At 45.6% G+C, this 27,477-nt stretch overlaps 1 protein-coding gene across 1 annotated transcript; it reads left to right on the top strand.

Moving 5' to 3' along the window:
* Positions 1 to 340: 340 nt before the first annotated feature.
* On the top strand, positions 341 to 27,477 carry NUP107 (nucleoporin 107). Its single transcript, XM_061552988.1, is given in 29 exon segments — positions 341 to 637; positions 1,605 to 1,676; positions 2,382 to 2,489; positions 4,169 to 4,302; positions 4,866 to 5,019; positions 5,476 to 5,579; positions 5,958 to 6,085; positions 7,505 to 7,559; positions 7,663 to 7,734; positions 9,520 to 9,608; positions 10,063 to 10,141; positions 10,754 to 10,867; positions 11,746 to 11,836; positions 12,309 to 12,394; positions 13,470 to 13,529; positions 14,513 to 14,658; positions 16,113 to 16,161; positions 16,559 to 16,628; positions 17,767 to 17,882; positions 19,303 to 19,341; positions 20,977 to 21,127; positions 21,629 to 21,675; positions 21,677 to 21,742; positions 22,307 to 22,409; positions 22,976 to 23,148; positions 24,532 to 24,657; positions 24,782 to 24,895; positions 25,869 to 26,039; positions 26,899 to 27,477. Coding segments are annotated over 28 exon segments (2,811 nt in total). The 5' UTR covers positions 341 to 637; positions 1,605 to 1,621; the 3' UTR covers positions 27,010 to 27,477.

The raw sequence follows: 27,477 nt of genomic DNA, 5'->3' as shown, positions 1-27,477 counted from the left end.
GGTGAGTGTACTTGCAGTCTATAATGTAGACTGTAGCCTGGTTCTTAACCTGAATGAGCGCAGCGCACTGGCAGTCTATAATGTAGACTTATTCTACCGCTCCACCCACTCAATCTACGGGTAACGTACAGCACATACAGTACCAAACACAGAATTAAAGTCCGTTTCGGGCAACGGCCCTTATTCATGCACCACGAGATCGGTGCAGCCCCCCCCCCCCCCTGCAATGCAAATACACAAAGCAATCGATTGCCGAGCGCGTGCTGAACACGTGCAGGAGTCGACTAACTCGGCGCATCGACTGCTCGGGTCTTGCCGCCCCCACCCCCATCCCCTCCGAACCACGTGATGAGGAGCCCGCGGGGCTCTGAGCGGGAAGAGGCTGACAGCTCAAAACTGCGGCGGCGCGTTTCTTTGGCCGTGCGCACTCGGAACTAACGAAGCGTTGTGTCGCGATTAATCGAATTGTTGTTCTCTTCTGTTGTGTGTTCTTCGATTTGTTTGGGCTACGACCGCAACTGAGAGGGGTTGGAGATCGCCGGTGCCACGCGTGCGCTGGCTAGCTGGCCGCATTCAGGCACGGCAGGCCTATACTGAAGGCCCGAGTTTTACAACACATGTAACCAGGGTGAGTGAGGTACATTCTCTTCTTGCTCGTCGGCGTCTTACATTTAACCGGGTGAAATGTCGCTTGAATGTCTTTTTGAGTCACGCACAGTGACAAGGCGATCAAGGTGCTGAGGTGAATGGCTGCGTTTGGCGTCCTTTCACCAGATAGCATTCGATCGGGATGCAGTCTTATCGATTCGCATCTGATCTGGTATTTAACCAAGTGAGACGCCACTGGCTTGTGTTTGACGTTGTTTATTTGTGTGTGTGTACAGTGTAGTTGAACTTATTTCGCGCCGTACGCAGCCAACCGCGTTAATCGGAGTTGCGGACAGCCCTTTTTGAGTGTTCTAGTCTCGTGTAAATTTCGTTATTTTAACCAGACGAGACCCCATTGAGAGTCATTTGATGGTGAATTACGGTTAAATTAACACCCTCCGACCCACAATTGCGTCGGGAGCTTCCTGATCCAGCGGCGTATTGACAAATATCTGTAACGCACGTGAAAGAAAGAAGTTGTCTCAGGCAATTGGCATTCAGTTTGGTCAAGAGTAGAGGATGAATAGTGTGACTGATCGTTGGTAATAGTATAACATTACAGTATTACAATGCAGTACTTTGAAACGACTGACATTTGGGGGAAATAAGTTCTAGTACTGTACTCTAGACACGGTCAACATGTAGCGATATTAATATATGGACCTTGCAAATCCATTTCTGGAAGAAGGCCCACACCGTGTTGGTGATGGGTGTTGCTTGCCTATACGTCACCACGCTGCTCAGCATGAGTTTCAGAAGGCGGGGATCATACACGTGGACACATAGAAGTACTGTTCAACTAAATTTATTTTGCTGCACCCCTCTGTCTGCGGAGTAAGTTCCGTATGCACTTGGCTAACAAATGACGTTTAGTCAAAGTTGATAAAGTATTTATTGTTATTTACGACTGTTAGTTTAAATCCGCCTCCTACCAATAACGTGTTGTTGTTAAACAGATCACTGGCAGTGCAGAATGGAGCAATCTTTCGCAGGCAGCATCAAGAGGAAAGGTGCCAAGAAGAACACTGGTAAAACAACGTGGTGCTACTTATAAGTTGTGGTTATGTTGGCACTTGTTTACCCCTGCAAAGCCTCGCTATTTGTATTACAGTGGAGATTGGCACGCGCATTTTCAAATTTGGACAATGACGCCTGAACACCGTGGCATAACACTTGCGAATGTCGTCACGGGGATCTTCATGGGCATGTCAAGCAGAGCTAGGGTTCAATTGTAGTGTTTTTCATGATCAGTTGCAATCACAGCTTGGTATTCATGGTAATTTCAGCTAATATGTAATGGTGCTGCAATTGCAGTTATAACTGACACAGGTCTGATGACCAGTCAACTCTGGTTTTGTTCTCATGACTCCCTTGCAATGGATTTTCTACCTCGGTTGCCACTAAATTACTTACAAATACTGTTGAATTATACATATTTTACATGATGATACATTGCAGGACTGGACATGTACAATTATGTTATTCATTATGCAAAGTATACACCGATACGCTAATATTTCATTTGGGTTAAGATAGCTATTATGTACACATAATACAGAACGAGAAACAATATTTACAAGATGGTAAAAATGAGACGAAATAATTGTAATTGTTAAGTGAATCACGATCCCAAATTGTGACAATTGAACCAGCATGCGAGTGAGTTGGGGGGGTATGAATTGTTACATTCCTATTGCAGTAGCGGTGATGGAAATTAAATTTTTCACCGACAGTGCTGTCATTGCTGGACGACACTGTTGGGGGAACAGACAGCCCCGTCCTGAAGGACAGCAGTCGGCACAGGTCCATCAACACGCCGGAGTCTTTCTGCAGCCCATCTGGTAAACCGCAGAAACAATTGCACAATACACATGTCATATTTAGTTCACATTTTACCTTTGTTGCGCTCTTTGTGGTTATTGTTCTTGTTGTTTAAACATAATTTGTCAACTTAATGAAGATAGCTCTTCTTCTTGGTTCTTTCGGTAAAGTCATGTAGAAGGGAAATAATCAAATAATAAAAATAAAACAATAAAATAATTCTCACGACGTTTCGGCCACAACGCAAGCAGCCGTCTTCAGGTGAAGAACAGGTCTGTCGGAAAGACAGGGTCTGAATGACGAACAGGTCTGTCGGAAAGACAGGGTCTGAATGACCCTGTCTTTCCGACAGACCTGTTCTTCACCTGAGGACGGCTGCTTGCGTTGTGGCCGAAACGTCGTGAGAAGTATTTTATTATGTTTAATTTTTATTATTTTATTATTTCCCTTCTACGTGACTTTACCGAAAAAACCAAGAAGATGAATCCCTGCAGTCACGAAAGCTTTAAATCGAAGATAGCTATTTTAACTTGATCATCCCGTGCCGACTACAAGATCTCCCCCCACATTCTTAAATATATTCTGTGGATTCTACTCTGCCTACTTTTCTATTTATTTCACTAAACTCCTAATTGTATCCCCTGCTCTTGCAGCCTTCTGTTAAACTTGTTCTTCAACCTATGCTTTGATGGGCTGCTGTGTAATCCCTGCTGTTGTTCCTACTTTCTGGAATTCCGTTTTCCTGGCCATTGCATATTGATACGCACTTCCACAATAAAATTAAACAATTCGAAATTTCCAGCAGGGATTATAATGTATTCATAAGGCTGTAAACTCTTCAAATACCCTCGATCTACAAGTTTCTTCTGTTTGTACATTGTCTATATTATAATCACATTTAGAAGATTTAGAAATCGATATTGTACTCAAATCAGGAGGTGCCTGCCTTTCAGTCTGACCCGCCAACTTGGCCATATGAAAAGGAAAGCTAGCATTTACACAGGGGCTGTCCTTGTACAACAAACATATGGTTCTCGAGTCCCAAGGGAAATGATGGACAAACATCTTTCAATAAATCAATTATAGTGGGATGATAATTCGAAAAAAAAAATTCGGGCATCTGTCAATTGGTGTCTAGTGAGCAACCTTAATCAAACAATCACTCCATAAAATATTTTACCTGCTCTGCAGGTCATGTCACACCTTCTCACAAAACACAACAGACACCATTTGGAAAGGGGACTTTTTTGCTGCTTTTTAGTGTTACAACAATTTTGGCGGCCGCTAACTCTTGTGGAGGGCTTCTCGGCGCTTCGCGCCCCCCAATGTGTACCGATACTACTGATTATTGTATTTCGGGTGTGTAAGCATATATGCTGACAAAAGAAATTCGTTTTTTTTGGGGGGGGGAGTAAAAGAAAATTGGGGGGTGTCGACAATTTTTGGAAACCTGTTGTATCAACTTTTTACTCCCACATCTGGGGGGGGGGGGGTGGTTTGCATTCTATAACTTTTTGATTCAGGCCTTCTGAAAAGCTCTTATAATTTAGTTGAGTGACAAACGGAACGCCAGGATTTCATAATATATGCTCTTCCTCGTACTACTTTTGGTTCTCGAGTATAGATTGAATGACGGACATCTGCGGAATAAATGATAGGATGATGTTACTTGATGTGTAAAACCTACTTTTGCCTGCAGTGACACTGCATGGCCATGGCACCGCTCTGCCGTTTGACATTTCCAAAATGCTGAGTCCGGTCAACACCTCATGGAGCACACCTCCGCGAAGGCAAAGCCGAACACCACTTGCCAGGAATACCAGCCTGATGAGGGTAAGCCTGTAGAACTTAACAAAACATTTCCCTAGATTTGTGTGCATGCTATTTAAGAGTCTGTATTATGCCACAGTGTCAGTAATAAGCATGTAATGATTCATCTTTTCCCATGGATTTGGTGAACTGTGATTTTCGCGGTTACCATTTGATCTCGTTTGTAGTTTGCTTTTTATCCGCCTTGTATTATTTTACTCGCTCTGTTAGTTAAATGTATGTCGCATTGTTAAAAATACATTTGCACCCGCACAATTCAATGCGTGCGCCATGAGTGTAAGCATCAATTTTAACCAATCAATAATCAACATCGTGTAGTCGTTGGTGTACTACGCCACGAACCCAGCAACCTGAGTTCGACTCCCACCCCACTCGCCTTCAACCCACGCTGGTCAACGTGGTGAAGTATAGTCAAAGCAATCCCCATGACCAACATGGCATGGGGAGGCTTTCATCAAACACATGATTGATAAAGGGCTCTAAAAAGAATATGACGGACCTTTACATGTGTAGTTGGTGAGCTCGATAAGAACTGTTATTTCCTTTCACTGCGTGTCCCACATCAGGTTTCCATGCTCAATGACAGTGAGTCAAATACGTCTGTACGGACGATCCCCTGGCGAACGACCTTCCTCACAGACGTGCTGTCCCCGGGCAACTGCACTGAGGACCTCACAGCTGGCGCTGCCATGTTGCAAGAAGATGACCCTGGAGTGGCAGGTGAGACTTGGCTGATGCACAGGCATGGATGCTTCACAATCGAACATCATCATTCATTCCCTTGCTTATCACTCTTTTATTAAATGCTACAACCGCAGTCATTATTTTCAATGTACCTCGCGTCCTTACGCCTCTGCCAATGTCACCGACTCATTCTACCAGATTGAATGTGTTCAACTATCGCTATGGGATGGAGCATTTATCCTTTGCTTGTACTGTGTGGCATTCAAACTCCCTCCTGTTGACTTTTCCAAAGCGCTTATATTCTTGCTTAATTAAAAAAATGTGTTACCTGCTGTACTGTCATGAGCGATGTCAGTCGCTCGTCTTTTGCATTATAGACCTTTTGGAGATTGTACTCATCGACTGACAAAAACACAGCAAAAACGTGTTGAGTGTGTGGAAAAAATATATACCCGATGATCTAATAAGGAATTGTTGTTTTTATTTATTCAGCTACGATGATCATGTTTTCCGATTTTCTGGACTCCTTAATCAAGCGCTCGTCCAGTGAGGTCTTTCTCCTGGTGGAAGACTACGAAACTATATGCAACAACCAGGTACAACGTGGGCTCGGTTTAAATATGAAATCAATGAGAAGTATGTATTTACAGATAAAATTTCCAGAATTGTAAGTTCAATTGTGCAATTGGCATCGATACCACGAGACAAAGAAATGTTTGTTTTGGAACTCATCAGCTAGCAGTGCATCACCCTATGGTTAAAAATGCTCGGATAACCACATCAACCGGCATAGACCTGGTAACACTCTTATCCAGCACTGGATGGACATCAGCTTTTGATATAGGAATATCATGTCACCAGGACTTAACTGTGCAGACCTTTACATGACCACTAAACAATACAATGCAGCAGCAACTTTTTAGGAATATGCACTACTTTTCGATGCAATACGGAGGATTGCTTTGTTTTGGCAGGTGTCGTTTTTGAAGAAGATCGCATCCCGCACTGGGCCGGCCCATCATAAGCTCTCAAAGACCACCAGCATCCTATGGCTGCTCAAGCAGGAGATGGTTACGTGGAGACTGCTTGCATCGCTTTACAAGTCAGTACAGCGGCGCACAGCCTGGCTATACCTACCTGCTGTCGGTGCATAACGCACAGCATTGATGTTGATGCAGGGCTTTTGTTATCTGCCAGGCATGTAACAATTCACCCTCCCACCCCCACAATTTGAGGAATTTTCTATATTCAGGATCATGTTTTTATTAAAAAAAAGAATGTCTTTTTTTGTCTTGCATGTACTGTGCATCTTGTTTGGAATATGTATTGTGTGTCCTCTATGGTCTGCACTGTCTTATCTTAATGAAATTTTTTAGCACCTTTTCCAAGGCGCTTTATAGCAATTATACAATTGTACATAGCATGATAATAATTTTAAATAAAGAATTGGGTTATTGGTGTAGTTCGTATGCTTTAAAGCAAGATAAATTGATAAGTATGGGTTTGGATAGGCCTTGTCGTAGTTGGTTGGGACGACAGTAAGTTGGGGGGCTGAAAGGTAATCGGGCAACATTGCATTGGGAAGACAAAGGGGGCAAGGGACTGGAGCCAGGAGGGAGAAGTGGGCCACCGCGATCGAGTCCCCCGCACTGCCGACGACATCCGCAATGTCCGTGCCCGCGACGAGGAAGAACGCGCAGCCTCGGCCCGGCTCGCTTGCCACGGACGTGAAGCTTCCCTCTGTGCTTGGCATGCTGATACGGCGAAGACTCCCCCGGCAGGAGCTTGACCTCCCATCCTTGGGACCGCACAAAGCCCCGATGTCCTCGGGCTGCCGATGCCTCGGCGACCACATGGCCCAAAAAAGGAGCCGTCCGACGCGGATGACAGAACGGCCCACCGGTCACGCGGGATGGCGCGGAAGTTGCACGGCGCTTGTTCGTTGGCAGCCGGGCCATGGGGGGCAACCGCCGGCAGCCGGCCCAGAGGACGCCCGGTGGGCGCGGGGCCAGGCAGGAAGACGCGGGAGGGGGGTGCAGCGCCGATTGTAAGGGGCGGCATGGAACGGGCGATAGAGCGACCCAGCGAGGAACCGCTGGCAGCCAAGCTGCCGAGAGGATGCCCATTGGGCGCAGGAGCAGGCAGAAGACGTGGTCGGGGAATAACAAATAATAGTGGTAGAGGACAGGAAGAAGGAGGAGAGATAGATACAGGGGAGGTAAAGGATGGCAGAGGGAAAATAAGTATCGAGTAGATGGCTGCTGCTGCCAGCTTGCATGGCACTGCCGCCGTGCTACTGTATGTAGTTTATCTCATGTCTTGTTGCTTGTACTCTCTCTCATTTGTTTTGTCTGATCTGTATTGGCAGTCGAGGTCCATCTCAATCTACAAAATATGCCTGTCTTGTTCAATACACTTTCACAAACTGGAAATATCGTGAGCATAAGGCGTAATTTTACTTGTTGCATGTTCACCACCTGCTTGTATTTATACATATACCTGTGTTCAACTCGAACTGCAGAGATCGCGTGCAGACAGCCCTCGAAGAGGATGAAGTGATGCCCATCGATGAATTTGTAAGTGGAACGCTCCCAGCGCCCGCACAGCAAACACGAGCGACCTTGTGCTGCCCCAGTGCAGGTTTAACTGTCGCCCCGGTCTGGCTTTTGTTCCATGCAGGTTTCGGGGCCCAGCGAGAAGAAGGTTATGGAGGCTTTATTCCGCAGAGATGTCACCACCAGGCAGAGCCAGGTACAGATACACGCAGCCGCAGCAGCAGTAGCATTCGTGATGCCTGCATCACTGGGCGTAATCCATGAAGTTATTGTTGTGTTTCCACCACCGTTGAAAATCAGACACAAACCATGCTAGGGCCATTCAAAGAGCCACCTGGCTCCATAGACTCAGCCCTTCCCACTGTTGAGTCTGCCACTTCTCCGTCCAATACCCCTGCAGCCGGAGGGGAGCAAGCGTGAATATTTAAAATTAGATTCTCACACACATTTACTTCCGCTTGAATTGTGTTATACTATTCCAAGTTTTTATGTATTTTTATATATGTATACATATTTTAACTATTACTATTTGTATGTTTACCAGGTAAGGCCCACTGAGCTATATAGCTCTTTTTCAGATGCGACCTGGCCACAAATGATAACTGAACGAAGTGGCTTATCACTTGTAAATTTATAGTAGCCAAATACTCTAAACGCGTGTTGATTCTAAATGTGGTGGGAAAAATGTCCCGGAGAAAAATTCCCTGCGTTTTTTTTTTTTACAACAATAAACACGGCCTTGAAGTGAACTAGTCAAGGGATGCCATTGACTCCCACATGTCCAGTTTCTGTGTTGATCCCAGATGCCTTGACGAGTCCTGAGGGTGGCCTGAATATAAGCAAGAAGCTTTTTTGCGAGAGCGAGCCATGCCACTCTGCTAAATTGAGCCACGCAGCGCAGGTGATCCTGGGCTGGCTAGCTAAGGCTACTGCGGGAATTTGGGCCGAGTTTACCCACTATCCCGGTTCATTGTTTATGTTGAACTTCTTTCATACCGTATGTAGCCAACCGTGCTAATCGGAGGTGCGACATAAACTGGGCTGGCGTGGTTCGCAGTGGTCATGGGGAACGTGGCAGAAATAATGTGCTCTAAATAAACCGCATGGCATGCGTTACATTTCTCTCTGCAGTGTGTTTTTACTTTTGGAAATATCTTATCGTTGTTGTAGGAGTGAAGTAATTTGCAAAGTATAATGTCCTTGGCAGTCTCTTGAGAGATTGCAAACTAGAGCAGCATGCTCCAGTAAAACCTTGCGTATTTCATGAATGAATAAACAGTTATAACTTCTCAATGTTTTATTATTTGTTGTAATCAGTTTATGTCTTGCACAATTGTTGCAATATAATCAGAGCGATTGTAGCACATGATTGAGTGGCTATATTCATGACAAACTGCTACGTATCAGTGAGTTTGGTATCTTCATTTATTCCGGTTTCATGGCAGCCGACTTAACTTTGACATACATTTCCTCCCACTAGGCACAATAATTCACCCCCTAACCCAAGCGATTTTTGAATTGCCGGCATTCATGGTCATTTTTCGATTCAAGAATATTTTTTTTTCTAATTCGCTCTGTCTGGTATGTATCTTCTCATTCATCTCTTTAGCTTGAAAGTTCATTGGCATATAATTGGCACGGACCAACTGGGCATTATAGACATGCAATGACGCTTCGATTAACAATACAATAGAATCAGCACATTAATTATATATGTGTTTAATTACACACGATAGAAGATATTATCTACAATTTATAGATATTAACGACTGTTACATGTAGGCCAATTGTTTCAAACGAGAAAATATATAAACGAGATGGGAATAATCGTACGAAAAAAATTGATTCTTGGGTCAAATCGCTACTCGAATCATGATAGCTAATGGAATCACCGTGGAGCGGTGGATCATTCAATACTTAGTAGATAATACATTGGTAAATTTCGGAAGATGTCCACCTTAATAAGCTGCACTGCGCACAGATTGTGGTTGACTGGCTTGAAAACATCGCCAAAGAGGAGATCGGTGCATTCAGCGACACCGTCCCATTCTCATCGTCCTCCGTGTGCTGGTGAGAACAACATCTCTTTAAACATCCATCAAGGGAATTAAAGTTACAATGTGGATTTATTTAGTGTCCAAATGTGGCCATATCTCAAGAAAGGTCTTATGAATCTGAACAGATGCAGGGAGTCAACAGCATGGATGGCTGTGGGAAGAAAATTTGGATTATAAGGGAAGCGGAGGAAAACGAGCATCTCCCTACTGAGTGAAGGTCGCCTGGGGGCTTTATTAGATAGCCTTTTGGTTTGAAGAACTCATGGAAGGGAGTAGAGTGAGATGAGAGACCGAAGGGGAGTAGAGGCAGATGAGAATGGAGAGGCAGGAGGTCACGGGGAGGACAGTAGAGTGAGAGGAGAGTTAGAAATGGGACCAGTTACGGTGGAGCTTGAAGACAGATTGCAGCAGCAGAGTTTGTCAGTGCTCTGCTTGACCAATAGTGATTTTCTGTTCACGCATGGCAGGGACAACACCCTGCACCTCCTGAAACAAGGAAACCTGTGCAGCGTCCTCGGCATGCGGCGACCTTTTGTCACTGAATTGGTGAGTATGGGCTGTGTCCTGTCGTTGTGCGATTGTCCCAGCTCTGAGCTGTGGCTGTAAAATGTTAGGCGCAGCTGTGGCTGTAAAATACTAGACGCAGCTGTGATGAGTGCGATGTAATACTTGTATGACACTGCGAATGCAACCAATCTCATCATATCTCGGAATTTTATTGGGGTTAAGCCTGGTTAGTAAATGGATGGGAGACTGATGGGGATATCAGGTGGTGTATGCTTGGGCTGTGACGTGTCCAGGAGATGACGGTACACCAATGGTATTATTAAATGTATCTGTAGGGAGCTTTATGTGTTATCTCCTTGTGTATGTGACCTTTCTCTGGGTACTCGGTTTCCTCCCACGTGTGCCAAACACTACTAAAATTGGCCAAACATTCCCATGTATGATCCCCTTGAAAAAACTTGGGAGGCTTTCCTGACAAAATAATGAACGGCAATATTAATATCATTGCATCATCACTACTTTAGTAAGCACTGAACATTAGAAAGTAACCTATAAATCGTTTGTGCGATATACCGATTGCATCTTAAATTCGCTTGTCTGTGATGTGGTAAATGTGACACTGTGGCGCTTTGTTGTGTACTGGCGGAATAGGACCCAGACGCCCCCATTCGACAGAAGCTGCCGCTCGCTGAGCTGGACCAGGAGGACGAGGCCAAGCTGCTGAAGCACCTCTTCTGCCTCATTCGCGCTGGCATGGTCGAGGAGGTGCGTGCGTGCGTCCAGACAGTGTGCACAGGGATGCGTTTGGGCAGATCGCCTCTTTAAGCTATTTATTAAACTATTTTACATTTTATCAGGTACGTCCCACGGAGCTATATAGCTCTTTTTCAGAAGCGACCTGGCCACAAATAAAAGCTCAACAAAGTGGCTTATCACGTGCAAATGTAGAGCAGCCAAATACTCAATGCGGAGGGAAAAACTGGAGGAGCTGGAGAAGAATCCACGCAACTACGAGGAGAAAATGCAAACTCCAAATATATCAGCATGAGGGTCGGGATAAGAACCCACGACCTGTATACAAGGCTAGGGAGTTAACATCTCGCCACTGTGGCAATCAGAATGTGTAAAGTGACGTAATAAGATGTTCTCTGTTCACTAGGCTTCTATTTCAAATGTAACAATGTTTTTCGTTGTATCCTTGTCTGTCTTACATATGCTATCGCCCCACTTGCCTAAACGGTACTTGAGAATATAATTAATTTGTAACCTGCATAAATCGGAAATAATGTCACAAGTGCAGGTTTCATTGGATGTTGCCCTAAAGATAAATTGCAATGGACAAATCAACGTGTCATTTGGTGCCTACTGTTTTCGGTGAGGGTTAGTGGCCAGTGTCTTTGGTAGAACACTATCTGGACAACATCAGACTATTATACGCACCACCTATTCGGAAACAGCCACCCCTCGATAGCAATAGCCACTGCATCACGGGTGCATGTCACTTTGGCTCACATGATCGCACATCCTAGGCTAGAACAGCGCAGCCTCCCACACTGGGGGTTGGGTTTTGTCGTTGTAGTTGCCGCTGCAGTTTGTTTAGCGGTCACTTACGACGTCATGGATTTTGCTTGGTGCGGTGACAGGCGGAGCGGCAGTGCCGGCGGTGTGGGCAGGCATGGCGGGCAGCCACCCTGGAGGGGTGGAAACTCTACCACGACCCCAACTACGACGGCGGTGAGAGCCGCCTCCAATAAATCCCCCCTCTTTTTTGTTACGCTTTCCAACTAAGGTTGAAAGCATTCGCGCATTAGATGTGATCCATTAAAACTGGAATTTTAGGCGTGTTATTATGTGCGATTCACCCTGTGCAAAACTTGGGAAATTGATGAAAGGGGTTGCCCATCGCTTTGCGAGAACACAAATGGTGCTAAATGGATCATGCGCACGCATTCCCTCCCGACTACAACACTCCATGGCTGATGGATGAGACTGGTGACGGAATGGCAGCCAAGGAAGGAGAGAATGCGCCCGACAGACGACCGTTATGGAGGCGAAGCAATGAGATGGGTCACTGCGAAGAAGTAAAATGGACCGTGGGCACCACAGGACTATGGAGGATCGCTACAGCGTGGAGGAGCGTTCATCCAGCAGCGGATAGACCACGACTCGTGTTGATGCGCGGCGTGCATTGTGTTGGTACCCTCAGTGGGCAGCGACGGGGAGCTGCAGCCTGTGGAAGGGAACCCCTACCGGGACGTATGGCGGTCGTGTTGCTGGAGAATGGCCGAGGAGGTAAGGTTTCGTGTGCCACTAGCCCTTGTCCCTTCAGAAAGCATCGAGTCTACTCGCATTCCGTACATGATAGATTTTCACAGATTGCTTTTTAACGCTTTCCAACTGAAATGTTTAAATCGTGAATGAATGCATTAGCTGTCCGTGTGTCTGGCTGTCCATCTCTATGAATCAGAATCTTTTGTTTAATTTTGGAGGAATCTGATGAGCTTTGGAGCTCTTTCTCACAGATGTCCAGTCGGGACAGGTCAGTAAGTTACAACAACTAATAATTAATACAGTAAAGGTAAGAAAGTCACTAAAATTATAAGTAAATAAAAATAAAGTATATAAGTACAAATTGCACATACATTTGTTGTGGGGTGTCACAATGACTCACTTAAAAATTAAATGTTAGTATAAAGCTGTGTTACTACTCGGGCAAAATTAATTGCCCAAAACTTGGCAATAAAACCAGTGTTAAATGGATGAACCTTTTCGACCAGTGCGATTTAATGTCACATGGCATGGGCCATGTGATATCGTGTGCAGCTCGTGAGGGCAATGTTGTCTCTTGAAATTAATGCTTCCAAGCGTTATAGAATCATTGTACATGTATGATTTTTGTTCCTTGTCTTTAAACTGAATTTCTGGGCAAGTTGACATTTATCGCACTACCCAAAATCCAAACCATCACGCATCGTAATCTTTCTTTTGCTTATCAGATGCAAAACCTTGAGACGCAGAAAGATGAGTGCATGGATCATAAAACTCACGCAAGTTAGATTCCTTCATATAGACTTGAAAAAAAAGTAATTGGGTTCGGGCAGGGCACATCGCTAGAAGTGATGATGGCCAATGCTTGAGAGAATCACGACTAAGTAAAAGCCAAAAGGAGGGATACACATGAGAGTACAAACATCGTGGAAATGTGGTGACAAAATAGACTTTTCTGCAGGTGTTAGATGGATCGTTACATCGCCAAACTGTAAGTAATGGTGACAGCTTTGGGATGACTTCATCCAGCGGTAGATTGATCATGGCTGATGATGAGTTGCTTGTGACCTCTCCGCCTAAACGTCAATTTCTTATACAGGAGCAGTTCAACAGACACGAGCGGGCCATTTACGCGGCTCTCAGCGGCAACCTCAAACAGGTGCGGTCATTTGTTGAGAATGTAAAACTGAGCATGTTTTGACAAGATGATATCTGCTAAAATTAAAGTTTATCCTTCAAACACGAGGATCGTGTAGTTAAATGTCATGGTGACGCGTATGGGGCTGGGACTGGGCACGGTCCCTCATCTTCCACACAAGATTTAACGATCGTCTTGTTACGAATTCTCTCCCCACGATGGTCTGATTTTAATTGTGAACGGGTAATTAAGAGGGTGCGGCAGCGGCGTATATAGCGCACTGCGCGATTTAAGCCAGTGGCTTGAGATTGATTCTCGGCTACGGCTTGCAGCAGTATTGAATGATACCTGAACTGGTCTTTGCCCATTCAGCAGCTTGCACTCATGAGCATGGTCAAGTATGGTCAAGCAAGCCCCACGATAGACCGCATGGGGAGGCCTCGATTCATGAGTCCATTGTTTCTGTCGAAGTGTTTATCATCCCATTTGCATTTTTATCTCGTTAGCACAAAGTACAATGTTGTTCGTGCCGTTAGCCTAAGTGTAACAGTGGTATATCATTTGTATGTGATTTATATAAATGTAGATTAACATAGAATTAGAATTTTACTGCATCTCAAGACGCTATATATCAGTGGGAATTATTATTTTATAAAGAGAAGCAGTCACGCTGAGGGTAAAGGAACAGCATTGAGCTTGCACTTGGAATGGGATGTGAAGTCAACAGAACTAATGGCTGGGGGAATGGCGTTTCAGACGATGGGAAGCACCAGAGGCGAATGAGTGACCTCACAGTAAGAAAAAGTGAAATTGGGGGCTTCGACAAAAAGTCTTGCTGCAGGAATAAAGGTGCTTTGAGGGCGCGTAGAGTCCGATGCGAGGGGGGAGAGGTAGGAGAGCACGTGGAGGGGAGAAGAAAGAGCTAATACAGGAGAGGTAATATGAGTGGTCTTGTTCCCGTGCGGGCGTGGACGCCGCCCTGTGTTGTTGTCGTGGGACCCTAGATCCTGCCGGTGTGCGAGTCGTGGGAAGACTGCGTGTGGGCATACTTCCGCGTGCTGGTGGACCAGCTCGTCGAGGCGGAGGTGCGCACGCTCGTCACTCGCCCAAGAGAGCTGGTCAACCTCCCCGCCGACGGCACCACCCTCGAGTGAGCGATGTGCCCCCTCTTCCTCCCCCCCCCACCCCGACCGTCAGGCACATCCCTGGTGCCCGTTGCGGCCGGTGGTTAGATGCTGGGCTCTTGACACAGAAGGGGGACATGGGGTGTGAAATATAAACTTTTGGTACATTTTGTAAAATAATTATTATGTGAAAATAGGTACATTTGTTTCGTTGTTTTCATACACTGATAACAGATATTATGCACTGATGTCTGTAATGCCATACGGTATATTCACTCGCTATTAATGTCGAATACATTTTTATTAGATTAATAGTTTAAAATGTTCTTGCGTTCATGACGCAAGCAAAGTAGTGCTTGTGTATTTATTATTTACTTTCATGCATATTACGTACAAATTATAATGTTGTGCATAGGTTAACGGAATAAACAAAACTGTTCAAGAAACAATTCAAATGAGATGGTAAATGAGTAAAAAAAATATTTATTCTCGACTCCGAATGGTGAAAAGTCATCAGACCACTGCTGGGGAAAATCTTTACACGATTATTATAGTCACTACTACTCGTATTTGAGCGACATAGTAGTTTAGCAATACTTAGCGCAGTTGGTAAACATCGAATTCTTGTTTAATTTACTGTCAATAAATCGCAGCGCCAGGGGCTTGGAATGTTAAAAGCGTGTCGTCTTCGCTCGGCAGTGGTGTGTTATGGGTGGCACCTGCCGTGCCAGCTGTTACGTTGAACATTAGCCAGGCTTTGTCTAATCACCCATGGGGTCATTGCTTCAACAATAGGCTGTCATTGTGCGATAACATTGGTCTATAACAAGCACCGTTTTTTTATATGTATATATATTTTAAAAAATCGCAACTGTCCTTTTCACTCATTCCAAACATCTTTATTTATAATTGAACTAACTGTTTGTGAGTGATCGACCTGATATAAATACTAATTATGTTCTAAGGGTTACAAGGTTACGTTTTGGACATGGGTAAAAGCGAGTCGTAAGCTAATTTCTACACACATTTGAAAACTAAATTGTTATATTTTGGGCCTCCTAAAATTGTGGACCAATTCTTTTAAATGTTTTGGTTTTGAAACATCGGCCCTATAAAAATGTTTTGAACAGCGGTGACTAGAAATCAAATCTTTCTCTAAATCATAGGCTCAGGTACAGTTTGAGATCATGGGGAATTAAAAGCCCCCTTACCAGTGACGAGCATTACATAATAATGGAATGCAGTGTTCTTGACAAAAAATCTATATATTATTCAACCTTGGATTTTGACCACAGTATTTCCTTTGTGTCTAAATACGTAGGAACACATTTACAAAAATGTGGGTCTGGCAGAGTGAACATAGTAGGCTTAATAAAGTTAATCTTAACGGATTGCTCATACCGTCATACCTCTGCGCCTGAGTTTGAAGTTAAATGTAAACAATTAACGCATTTTTTAACCTCCATTCTTTGTTAAACAGCCTGACGACTGAAAAGATTTTTGAAGATCTTCAGGCCACTGATAACACGGTAAGAGTGACGCAAGCACAGTGTGATAAGGGGCATGTCAGCGGCCTGCGGTTATCCAGCGTTTGACACGCGTGTTCATCCAGGTGGCTCGCCATGCATGATTCCCCAATCGTTTCACACAAGATATGAATTCCCAAGTGCCTTGCGTCGCAAACGGGTGTGAACGCAGCTCTTCAAAATCCCCAGCTATTTTAGTTGATCCTTAGATAAGAAACGGCGATGTATGAATTAATAAATCAATTGTGCATTTAATAGCATCAGTCCATTATTCTGGGTGAAATATCTTTCAGTAGTGGTGTGAAAACTGCATCCCCGTATGAATTAGTTTTTATTTGATTGAATTGTTTTTTTCTATTTAAATTAATGTGATGTGGCCTTTGTTTAATGTGCTGAGTAGAGAGTCCTGGATGAAATGAAGGAGCCATTTCACATCATACAGAAGTACATCATCCTGTCCGACATTGATGGTAAGACTTAGCACAATACTCTACATTACTTTTAAATACATATTTTATTGAATAACGTTTATATATGCATCTGAAAAATAACCTATAATGATGCGATATTTTTATTTTTAATATAATTCTGCAGAATATGGTGGATTTTGCACTATTTAATAATAAATTTCAGCCCTCTTAAACCACTGCTGGATGAAGTGGTCCCTAGCAGTGTTTGTTTATCACCATACTTCACCTCGCCTGGTCGGTGCAATCTGTGGCAGGGAATTGAACGCGGGCCAACGGGTTGATGGTCGAATGTGGTACCTGCTGTGCTACAGTTCTACCCAGCAAGAGTGCATTAAGGCTGCAATATTTAAAACGTAACATTTCAGAATGGCATTTGTACGAATGAGCCGGAATTAATGGTCAATAAAAAAACAACTCGGTGGTTAAACATGAGGCTGGTGGTGTCCCTTAACTTCCATGAGTGAGCTCACTCTATACATCTATCAACTGCAGAGTCCGTAGACCAAAACATTTGGTCTGTTGCATACAGCAGTAGAATCAACATGACTGATGTTGACAACGAAGCCGACAGTCTTCCGGCGACTCGGTACATCCTGCGCATCCTGTATCGGCGGGGCACAGCTGCCTCGAAGGCCTCACCTACGCACTTCAGCCGACGTGCTTGTGTGACGGGAGCGGTAGCGTAGCGGTTCAAGTTCATTTATTAGGTATAGCCCTGTGAGCCATTCGGCTCTTGAATCGGGTGCAACCGCAACAAACAAAAAACAAAAACATGAACAAAAAAACATCTTAAAGTGAATATGTGACTGAGTGCAAACAGAAAATCCAAGAAAAGACAGCAAAATATTGCTGCTCTATGAGCCTGGCGACCTGACTTCGATTCCCGCTCAAGGCCAACACTAGTGACGATTATCTGAACCGGCCGTGGGCCTCCCCTAGGTCGACTCGGCCTCAAATGAATACCTGGCACGGAGTGTAAACATTGCCACTATGGAGACAAAAGGCGGCTGGGCGTGGTGCTGGCCACGCACCCCTTCATGTGCCGTGCCGGCCTTCATAGGTGCTACTCGCTAACAGCATTTGCCCCAACAGTCTGTTAAGGCTATATGGGGGGATCTTTGTCTTTGTGTATCTTCAGGGCTGCTGGGTGAATTTTCTCAGTGGCTGTCGCAGACGGCCACCTTGCCCCCCCACTTGATGCGCTTCATGTCGCACCTCGTGCTGTTCTTCCGCACGCTGGGCCTGCACACAAAGGTGAGAACGAGGAAGCGAGCGACTTGACGAATACTATGGGGACCTCATTTGCCAGTAAAAATATGATAATTGGTTCTTTACCCTTCTATCTGGCAACAAAACTGACACCTTTTTGCAAGGAGTCATGTTTGCATAGACCGCAATACCTGCAGTCATAAATACAAACAAAAGACATAACTCTGATAATGTGCACTGTCCTTGAAGTTGATTGGTCCACACCCGAGACAGCTTTCCTTCGAGCCTAGTCTCATATGGGTTGGACCAGATGACGCCAAACGGCGCACGCACGACTTGACGAATGTTACGGCTGTGCTATCGGCGTCGCGTCATGAGACGGAGAATCCGTTTGGATCTCTCGCAGGGCAGTGCAGCCATCCGTGTTGGAGAGCAGTCCTCGGAAGCGGATGTTGCAGAACTAGTTGTGAGATCCCTTCGAGTGACCTCGGGTCCACACAACACACAGAAGCAATTTCGCACCTGCCCTGGTTGAGAAAATGTTACTCTTCTTGGTTCTTTCGGTAAAGTCACGTAGAAGGGAAGTAATAAAATAATAAAAATAAAACAAGCAGCCGTCCTCAGGTGAAGACCAGGTCTGTCGGGGAGACAGCGTCTGAACGTCGTGAGAGTTTTTTTATTATGTTTTATTTTTATTATTTTATTACTTCCCTTCTACGTGACTTTACCGAAAGAACCAAGAAGATGAATCCCTGCAGTCACGAAAGCTTTAATCGAAAAATGTTACTCACCTCTCATTAAAAACCTTACATTTTAATTCTCAACAGCTTGCATGTAACAAAACGAAGTGAAGAACCATGCTTCTTGCCATGGCTTTTTCCCCAGTCATCAATGACCAGGCTAAGACCTCAGAACCCCGTTTAATCACAGGTGCCTGCCTGGACCTTGTACCCACGATCTCTCGGTGGTGGTGGTTGGTGCTGTGATCTCGGAGCCAGCCACGTGGGCACCTCTTGAATGATGGCTGAATGTCTGTTTGCAAAGCTCTCACGAGTGTAAAATGACACTGGTACATTGCCAGAGGCTTAGAAAGTTAAAATTATTCTTAATACAGCGATACTGACTGGGACAATATAGAATTGCTAACAATTTATAATGAAAAAATGCATTTCATCTGTTAGAATATAGGCAGGTAACGACTCGCCCAGGCCTAACCGCAATTAGATTAATTATTTATGATTTGGGGGTCATGATTTAATTTTAGAATAATTATTGTTTTGCCTTGTGAACCTGCTGGGTTTGTGTGAACTCATCACATTGCATACATCCGTTGGAATGAATCCATTTTTAAACTCATGATTTGATGCCTATGTCATAAGTGCGGTAATAGGAATAATGCATGGATTACTTTTCACCTTCATGTTAGATGCCATTGAAGTCAAATAACTGTGTTTTTTTTATTCAGGAGGATGTGTGTGTGGATGTCCTGAAGACATACGTCGAGGTAAGCCACTCCGGTTCGTGTACTCGTGACTGAACGACTAGTAAAAGGCCCCATGACAAGTTCCCCAACAGTTACGAGCCCCCTTGAATCCATCTGGTTCTACCAGTGTTGCATCGTTCGATGAATAAAGATGACTCTAGAACACAAACAACTTTCTGCAATGAGGTGGTTTTTCCACTGTATCAATACTGCTTTTTCTGAGTTTCATGAATCAGTGTTGAATCCTAATGGTGAGTCTTGCGCTGTGCGATGAGCCTTAGGCAATACATCTAAACCCCAAGGATCCTAAAGGTGCCTTAGCCTGACTGTGTTATTGTGTTAATTGGCGCATATATGTGTATATACTGTGCATCGGCTGCTCAAGTCTGCTCACGTCTGCTCACGTCTGCACACCCATTTACGTATCCAATCTAAATAACCAAAATAATAAGTGAAAGTGTAATTATTACATCTCACATGACCTGGCAATGTCCTGTGTGTGGACGTTCTGGCGACACCCACAACTTGACTTGCATAAACTGTGAAGAAAATGTATTCATTAATCCAGACGTGACACCCACAGAGTGTGGTGTGCATGCCTCCAACTTTGAATTTGGGGCGTGTAATTACGTGCCAATGTTGTGGTGCAAATTTGCAATACATTTACGCAGTGGTTCATTTGTAATAATTTGTTGAGCTTTCACAATCTTTGTATAATGTAATAATGATCGTTTGTAAATGCCTGCATAATATAAAATGTGGATGCTGTAAAACATAGCTTAGGATATCAAGTTCTCACATTCACATGAAACTTCTCTATAATCTGAACGGTTACTTCAAGTGTCACTGTAAATGACCTGATGGTTAAACCTCTTATCACCTACAGTTGAGACAGCATTTGAACAGCACATACTCTCGCAGCTCTAGTTCCAGATTCTTCTCTTGTATGCTACATGCCAGGTTTTCTAGCTCGCTTGGCTTAATACGGAGCACATGGTACGCTAAACCATACCATGGATGGCCTGCACCCTCCCTGAAAAGCAATGCTTGCCACAAATGAACCACAATACCTTGCTGATCTCATCAAGGAACATAAATCATCACTCGAATTCCAGTCATCCTTGCAGCGGTGGCTTTTTGGTTAGCCATCGAACAAAGGTGGTCACCGCATTGCTCGCTTTCAGATGCACTTCCGCGTCCTTCTAAAACTCTCTCTTCTGATATTAGGAAGCTACTGGAGCTATGCACTTTTAAATCTAGATTGAAAACTAATTTATTTAGAACTTATAACTCTTAATTATTTCGGTAAAGTCACGTAGGTAAAAAAATTAAATAAAAATTAATAAAAATAAAATAATAAAAATCACGACGTTTCGGAGGCAACACAAGTCTCCGTCATCAGGTGGGACCGTCACAGCCAGATTTGCTGTATCAAGTTATTATTAATTATGAATTTTAATTTCATTTTTTACCTACGTGACTTTACCGAAAAAACTAAGAGTATGAATCCTTGCAGTCACGAAAGCTTCAAATCTAGAATTATTTAGAACTGCTTTTTGCGTTTAGTTTGTAGTCCTTTCCCCCGCATTTCCGATTAGCATTGTTGGATACGCACGGTGCAAAAGAAGTTCTACATACATAAATACCTACCCCCAGCTGCTGATGCGAGAGGAGCGCACGGAGCTGGTGGCGTTCTACGCGAGCCACCTCCCGCCGGAGGTCGCCGTGTCGCTCTACGCCACCTTCCTGGAGGACATCACTGGCACGGCGCTGCGCCAGCACTGCCTGCAGCTCGCCGAGAGAGCGGGTACCTACGCCCGCACTCGCGCCACTCGGGGTGGCGGTGGGGAGAGAGGGGCGCAGGTGGGGGGGGGGGGGGGGCAGTTTGGCCCAGGTCTCAGATTCGAGGGACCCTCAAAGATGGTCTCTCATCTGGCATTTTTTTCCCCAAAGCCTCTTAAAAATCTTTCGGTGTCTTGCGTGTTGGTTGTGAAATGCTTTGAGAGTGCCGGGATAACATTTGCTCAAAGTCGCACTTTTTTTTTTCGAGTGAGAAATAATTTAATTGCAGGAAGAAGAAATACAAAAATATTATAAATAAATTGCTCTTATCCAAGGTGACCCTGGCTAGAGGTTGACCCTGATTCTATCACGTGACTTACAGCTCAACAAAATCCCGACCAACTTGTGAAAAATGGGAAACTTTAAGAAAAATGCGCTCCAAACGATAAAACAAAAAGTTGTTGTCTTTCGGAATTGAGCCGAGCATATATATATATATATATCTGCTGTCGCCCTCTCCGGGCAGGACTGGACGTGGCGGCCGTGACCAAGACGATCGTGGAGAACGTGCTGTGGCCACGACTCGGGAGACTTCGCTCACCACGACTGCACGGCGCTCCTCGACGCGACCACCACTCCGGTATGCGCACACGTGCGTGCGTTGGGCGCAGACGGACGCTGTCACTCTGGCACTTGTTTTCTTTGTCCTGGGAGGTCTACGCCCCCTACGCTTGAGACCTCAAGAGGTCTTCGGTGGAATACGTGCAAGTGGCAGCGAGTATAGATAGGATTCCACCTCGTTTTCGCGTGTTTTTGTTTTACAAGAGTCCTAGGTATGCATTGACAGCACTACTGTGTAATATCGCATGTCAAGCTGTGTACACCGTAGAAGCTAAATATCAACACGGCTTGTACGAGTACATTTATGATGCTTGCAGATTCTGGTGAGTGGATTGCAAAGCGCAGCTTCTGATACAAGCCCACTTTTGGAAATAAGCACACGGTGCCTTGCCCCCAAAGTGTGTGCTAATATGCAGCTTGTTTCATCTGCAGCAGTTCCTAAGCACACACACACCACGTGTATTTCCGGATAGTAACAGCTATATAATGGATTTTTGGATGGGATCTCACAGTTTATGCTGTGCAGCGCTCGGTGGCACTGCGTCCAACTCGTGTTCGTGTGTGTCCATGTGCTCACCCACAGGAGGACAAGAAGAAGATCGATGCCATCGAGTGGTTGGTATTCGACCCGAGCCAGCGCATCGAGGCACTCCGGCAGAGCAATGCCATCATCCGGACGTTCCTGGGTACGAGTCCACGGGTCAACCTCGCAACTCCGAGCCTTACAGATGAGAACAGATGCCATGCATGCACTGCTTGTCCAACTTAACTGTCAAACAGGGCTCACGGTTATCACTTTTATGGTAAATACAAAATTAAGCAAACCCATAATGCATACTGCTTACATTTTCGATTCATTAACACTTTTTAAAGTAACAAAAAATTAACTAACGTAAATTAAAGCGTGACATAGAAATAAGTATCTGGTTACACTGCACAACTGAGCTGTGCCGGGCATGTACAGAGTAAGCCCAGCATAGCTGAGAAGGGGTCAAGTTGTTTTTCCACTGTAGAAGCCATGCCGTGCTGCCAATGTCACGTGAAATGAATGAGTCGAGTCGCACATGTAGATAGCGCGGTGACGCTGTGTCCCTGCGGTGTATTGTCTCGTGAGGCTGTGTCACGATTCGGTTCCAACTCGGCTTGGAAAATCACCAGTGGAAAAACAACCCGTACTGTGAGGGCCCAGCGTTGGCTCGGCTCCGATGTGCTCGTGGAAAAGGGGTCAACGGAAACATTTACTTTCCCCCAGCAACCAAGAAGCACGAGGCGGCCAATGCGGCGCTGGAGATAATCCCGGTGGACTCCATCGATGTGATTTATCGGCTGCACGAGGAGCCGGCCATGGAGGGAGGCGGCGGTCGCAGCATGGAGAGCAGCGCTAAGAACACCATCAGGGAGCACCTCTCTATACGCTTCTACCTGGTAATGGTCATCACGTCCGCCCCACGCAGTTGCACTTACAACAAATTCGCGCGACCTCACTATTCGATTAACTGCCACGATTCGGGGTTTTTGGTTGAATGTTTACCTTTAAACGTTGCGGCAAATGCGGTGACTTCTAATGGCAGGAGAAGGTGTCGCAAAACCCATGATGTACAGAATGTTACATACGTCCTGTTCGTCAAGCCACTGCTGGATTAGTGCCTGTCCACACCGTGTGTGTCGTAGGGGTTGTTTGACCATACTTCACCTTCCTGGTCAGTGCAGGATGGTGTAAAGGCTGACAGCGTATACAGGGGAGCATAGTACAGTATAACAGTGGATTTTGTTGTACTCTACAACTATGGAATGGATTTGAGTATTGTGGTAATAGTTAACCCCCTGCGATTCAATGAGTTGTCACGATTCGATTTTAAGAATCCATTTTTGTTATTTTATGCAGATAAAATCCAAAGTGGATGCTAGGTTTACATGAACCAATTGCGCGCAACATTTATGAATCAGAAAGTAGTAGAATATCTTAACCCACGTGATTGGATCACGAGTACAAGAATTAAACTTAAGAAATAAATCATTACGATCACATTATTCAATATCTCATGATTTCCTGAAGGGTGGCTTTTTACGATGGGAAAACTACTTCTTATCCTTTTAAATCTATTGTATTATCCTCGGACACTGATAAACTATGGAGCTAGCTCCTTGCATACCATCTACCCAGATACAATCTGTAGCAACTGGAAAACGGGAGTTTTCTTGATTTTTTTTGTTGGTTTAAATCTCTCACACTTTGATGCTATTATTAGGTGACTTGAGAGGGCATGCTGGCAGACTAGCCTCACCTCGACAACATTACCAACCCTTGAAAATAAGTTTGGAAAATGCATGCATACGCACGGATTGTGTATGCTTCACAATATGCGTTTGTCCTCTGAGGTATATTAAGCAAGCACTTTCAAAGCCATCTGATAGTTGTCAGTGTAAAATTATTGAGCATTTTTGCAAGTAGTTATGTTTGGCCTGGTTTGTGTCTGCAAGTTTTTTGGCAGCCCTTTGATAAATCAGTTTTTTAATAGGGTAATTCCCAAACAGCAACATGACGTTACACTTAGAGGTCCGTTCATATCGGATCATCTTTACGAGAATTACAGTACTCCCCTCCACCCTGTTATGGACGGGCGAGCGGACAGCTAATGCGTGCATTCTTTCCACTTTCGTTTGAAAGTGTTAAAAGCGAAACCGGGAGGGAACATTTAGTGTTGAAACAGGATAAGGTGGGGGGGCGGGGGTCATAGTTGAACGATTGCGGACTCTCCCGCTCTCTCTCTCTCGACAATCTGGTTCCCGGGCATTGTCCTTTTCCAGCAAGCACACGACTCCTTCAACGCCTGGTTCTGCCACTACAAGCAGGAGCCCAGCAAACCGATGCTGCCCACGCGACACAACTTCTGCGACAAGGTGGCGCACGAGCAACGCGAGGACCAGTACCAGGTACGCACGCCGCGGAGGGAGCAGCGGAAATAAACGGCGACGGCCGCGATTGCGACTGCGACGACGTCCGCTGCGTACGTTGTCTGTGACCCCGCGCTCGTTGCCCCCACCCCCACCACGCCAGCTTGACCTCAAAGCGTGGGAGTCCCAGCTGCGGTTCCTGACGGCCCAGGCCAAAGACCACATCCACAATGTGCTGCTGTTCGTGGAGGGCGGCTGGATGGTGGACTCGCGGGAGGTGAGCCTGGGGTCTGGAGAGCGTTACAACGGCCCCTTTGATCAAACAAGATTCGTACCGCTTCAAAAAATATCTTCGTCATTTTCTCCTTCGATCCCTTGCTCTTCATGATTGTCGGGGCACAGCTGCTCTTGCCGTAACAGTACCTGCCCACGCATTTGTTTTGTCTCCACTCGTGCCAGAGTGGGTAATCCAACACTCGTAATTTGTTTCCTTAAATCCCAACCGTTAAATTCCCACCGCTGAGGGAGGTGATGCTCTGGATTGGCTGCCAACGGACAAGGCCTCGCCAGGGTCTGAAACTATAAGCGTTGCTCTGTTTGATGGCTTATCGGAAGCGTCCTTGCATCTGCGGACGGACGCCTGCGTTTTGTTGTGGGAGAAGTGTTACATGAACTACAGCAGCAAGGGCACATTGCTTTCAAGTTTGCCACTGCTTGCATTGCAGCAGATAAGCCGTGACACCTTTTTTTCTGATTGCTTTTAGAAAAAATTGTTGTGTGTGAACATAGGGAGACAAATTTAAATTAAGGCAAGATATCACCGCGGGTCTTATCTGTGGTCGAAACATTAACTCTGGTCGATGGTTTCATAGAGCGGTGCACTCTAACCACAGCGCCACTGTTCCACCGAAATAGCTAAGATACTCTCCAGAAATTTGAGGGCAGATATTACCGGAAATTGTCACTGGCAGGTAATTGACTTCGAGCAACTCCTGACAATTTGTACATAAATTGCAAATACGGACAGAACTCTGCCAAGAGAACAAAAGAAAATACTGCTGAAAATTGCCATAGTGCAGTGTTGGCCTCTTGTTTCCCGGCAAGCCGCATTGATTCAATAACTTCTGAGATCCCTTCGAGTGAGCCCTGCTCTACTCAGGAGGGATGACTCGGTGTCCTGTATGCATGTGTTGTTGCTGTGCCCGCACGCCCCATCCCCCGTTTTTGCCTGCTCACCCCGTGCGGGGCAGGAGGGTGGCGACGAGGACGAGGATCGGGCCCGGCAGATGCGCCAGCTGCGCCACCTGTGCCTGCCGTCCATGTGCTTCCTGCTGCACTCGGTGCTGCATGGCGCCGGCCTCTACCAGGAGTGCGTGCGCCTTGCGGACATGGTCGCCGACAAGCACAACGCAATCTACGAGGCACGTGGCGCCCCCACTGCCTACCAAGACAAAGTTCCTGTCCCCCCCGTGTAGCCTTTACAGACTGTAGAGACAAGTGCTGTTAGCGAGTAGCACCTACGAAGGCTGGCACTATGGCACACGAGGGGTAGGGAGTGGCTAGCAACACGCCCGGGGGTCCGCTTTTTATCTCCCGAGAGGTGACGTTTACACGCTACACCAGGTGCTCGTTTTGAGGCCGAGTCGCCCTCGGGGAGGCCCAGGACTGGTTCAGATAATCGTCAGTGGTGCGGTTCGCATGTGCCCCAGTACTCAACAGGAGGTAGTAGTCATAACCCTAATCCTAGTCTTCTACCTTTTAAACCAGAGACATAATAAACCTGAGAAAGGACTATGCTTTGCATTGATGCGGGTTAGCGGAACATTATGATTGTCTTCCGTAAGCTTGCGACCAGTTGGTTACACCAACTGCTTTTGAATACAAGCCTGGCTTAGCGCATTTGGGCTGAGCTCGTGTTGGAAGAGCAAGCGCACACACAGGCCTGTTGTAAGTGCACAGACGTGTGCCACTGGCACACGTACCGCTTCTCGCTTGAGGAGTGAAACTGCCCCAGAAGCCCAGGCGCGTCTAAACAGGGGATCATTGTCCCTGCGCCTCTCTCTCGAGACTGCATGCACCACCACAGTTCCCAGCTTCGAGTGAGCCAAGGTCACGGACTTACAAGCCCAGTCACTGAAGGCTGCGTGCTGCAGAGCCGACTCCCAAAAGGGGTTCGAGGCTAACGTTTTCCCTTTTTAATGTTTTTATTGTTTTGACCGTGTGTATGTGTGCGCGCATGTGTGTTCCCACTGCACCCCCCTCACCCTCACCCACACACAGGTGTTCAGCAAGGAGGAGCTGCAGACCTTCCTGCAGAAGGTGTGCGAGTCGAGCCTGAAACTCCTCGACATGAATTTGGACCCTTTGGGCTACGACATTCACTCGTTCTGAGTCTGCTGGCCAACTTGTGGGGTTCTGGGTGACAATAAATAAAAACAATTGTTTGTTGTACATTGGTACATTGAGCTGGTTTATTTTTTTCTAAATTCAAATTCCCCCCCCCCCACCCACCACCTCCTATGCAGGTGATCCGTATCACTCGAGCCATTGTGAAAGTGCCAGGAAGTTTGTTGCTTGATTCATCTTTCTCGTATATGTGTAACCTGCCGTGGTGATTTAATTGGAGAACAGCAAACGCGACAGTTTGTATCACTTTCTCATTAGTGTCGGAAGAGTGCGCGCCCCTCACTGCCTTGGGAACTGTGCCGTGTCCTTGGGCAAGCCACTGCCTATGAAGCCCGTACCTACCGATACGGGAGTGTTATGCATACACATTCTAGTGATTATGCTATGTTATGGTTACAACTCCCCTCACTTATTTTGTAATATGTTTAAATCAATAAAGTTTTTTTTAAATAT

This window comes from Lethenteron reissneri, chromosome 17, assembly GCF_015708825.2.
Source record: "Lethenteron reissneri isolate LAM-NWPU_2019-01 chromosome 17, ASM1570882v1, whole genome shotgun sequence".
NCBI lineage: Eukaryota > Metazoa > Chordata > Hyperoartia > Petromyzontiformes > Petromyzontidae > Lethenteron > Lethenteron reissneri.
The sequence above is the reverse complement of the archived record's forward strand: the minus strand, read 5'-3'. Positions and strand labels throughout refer to the sequence as shown.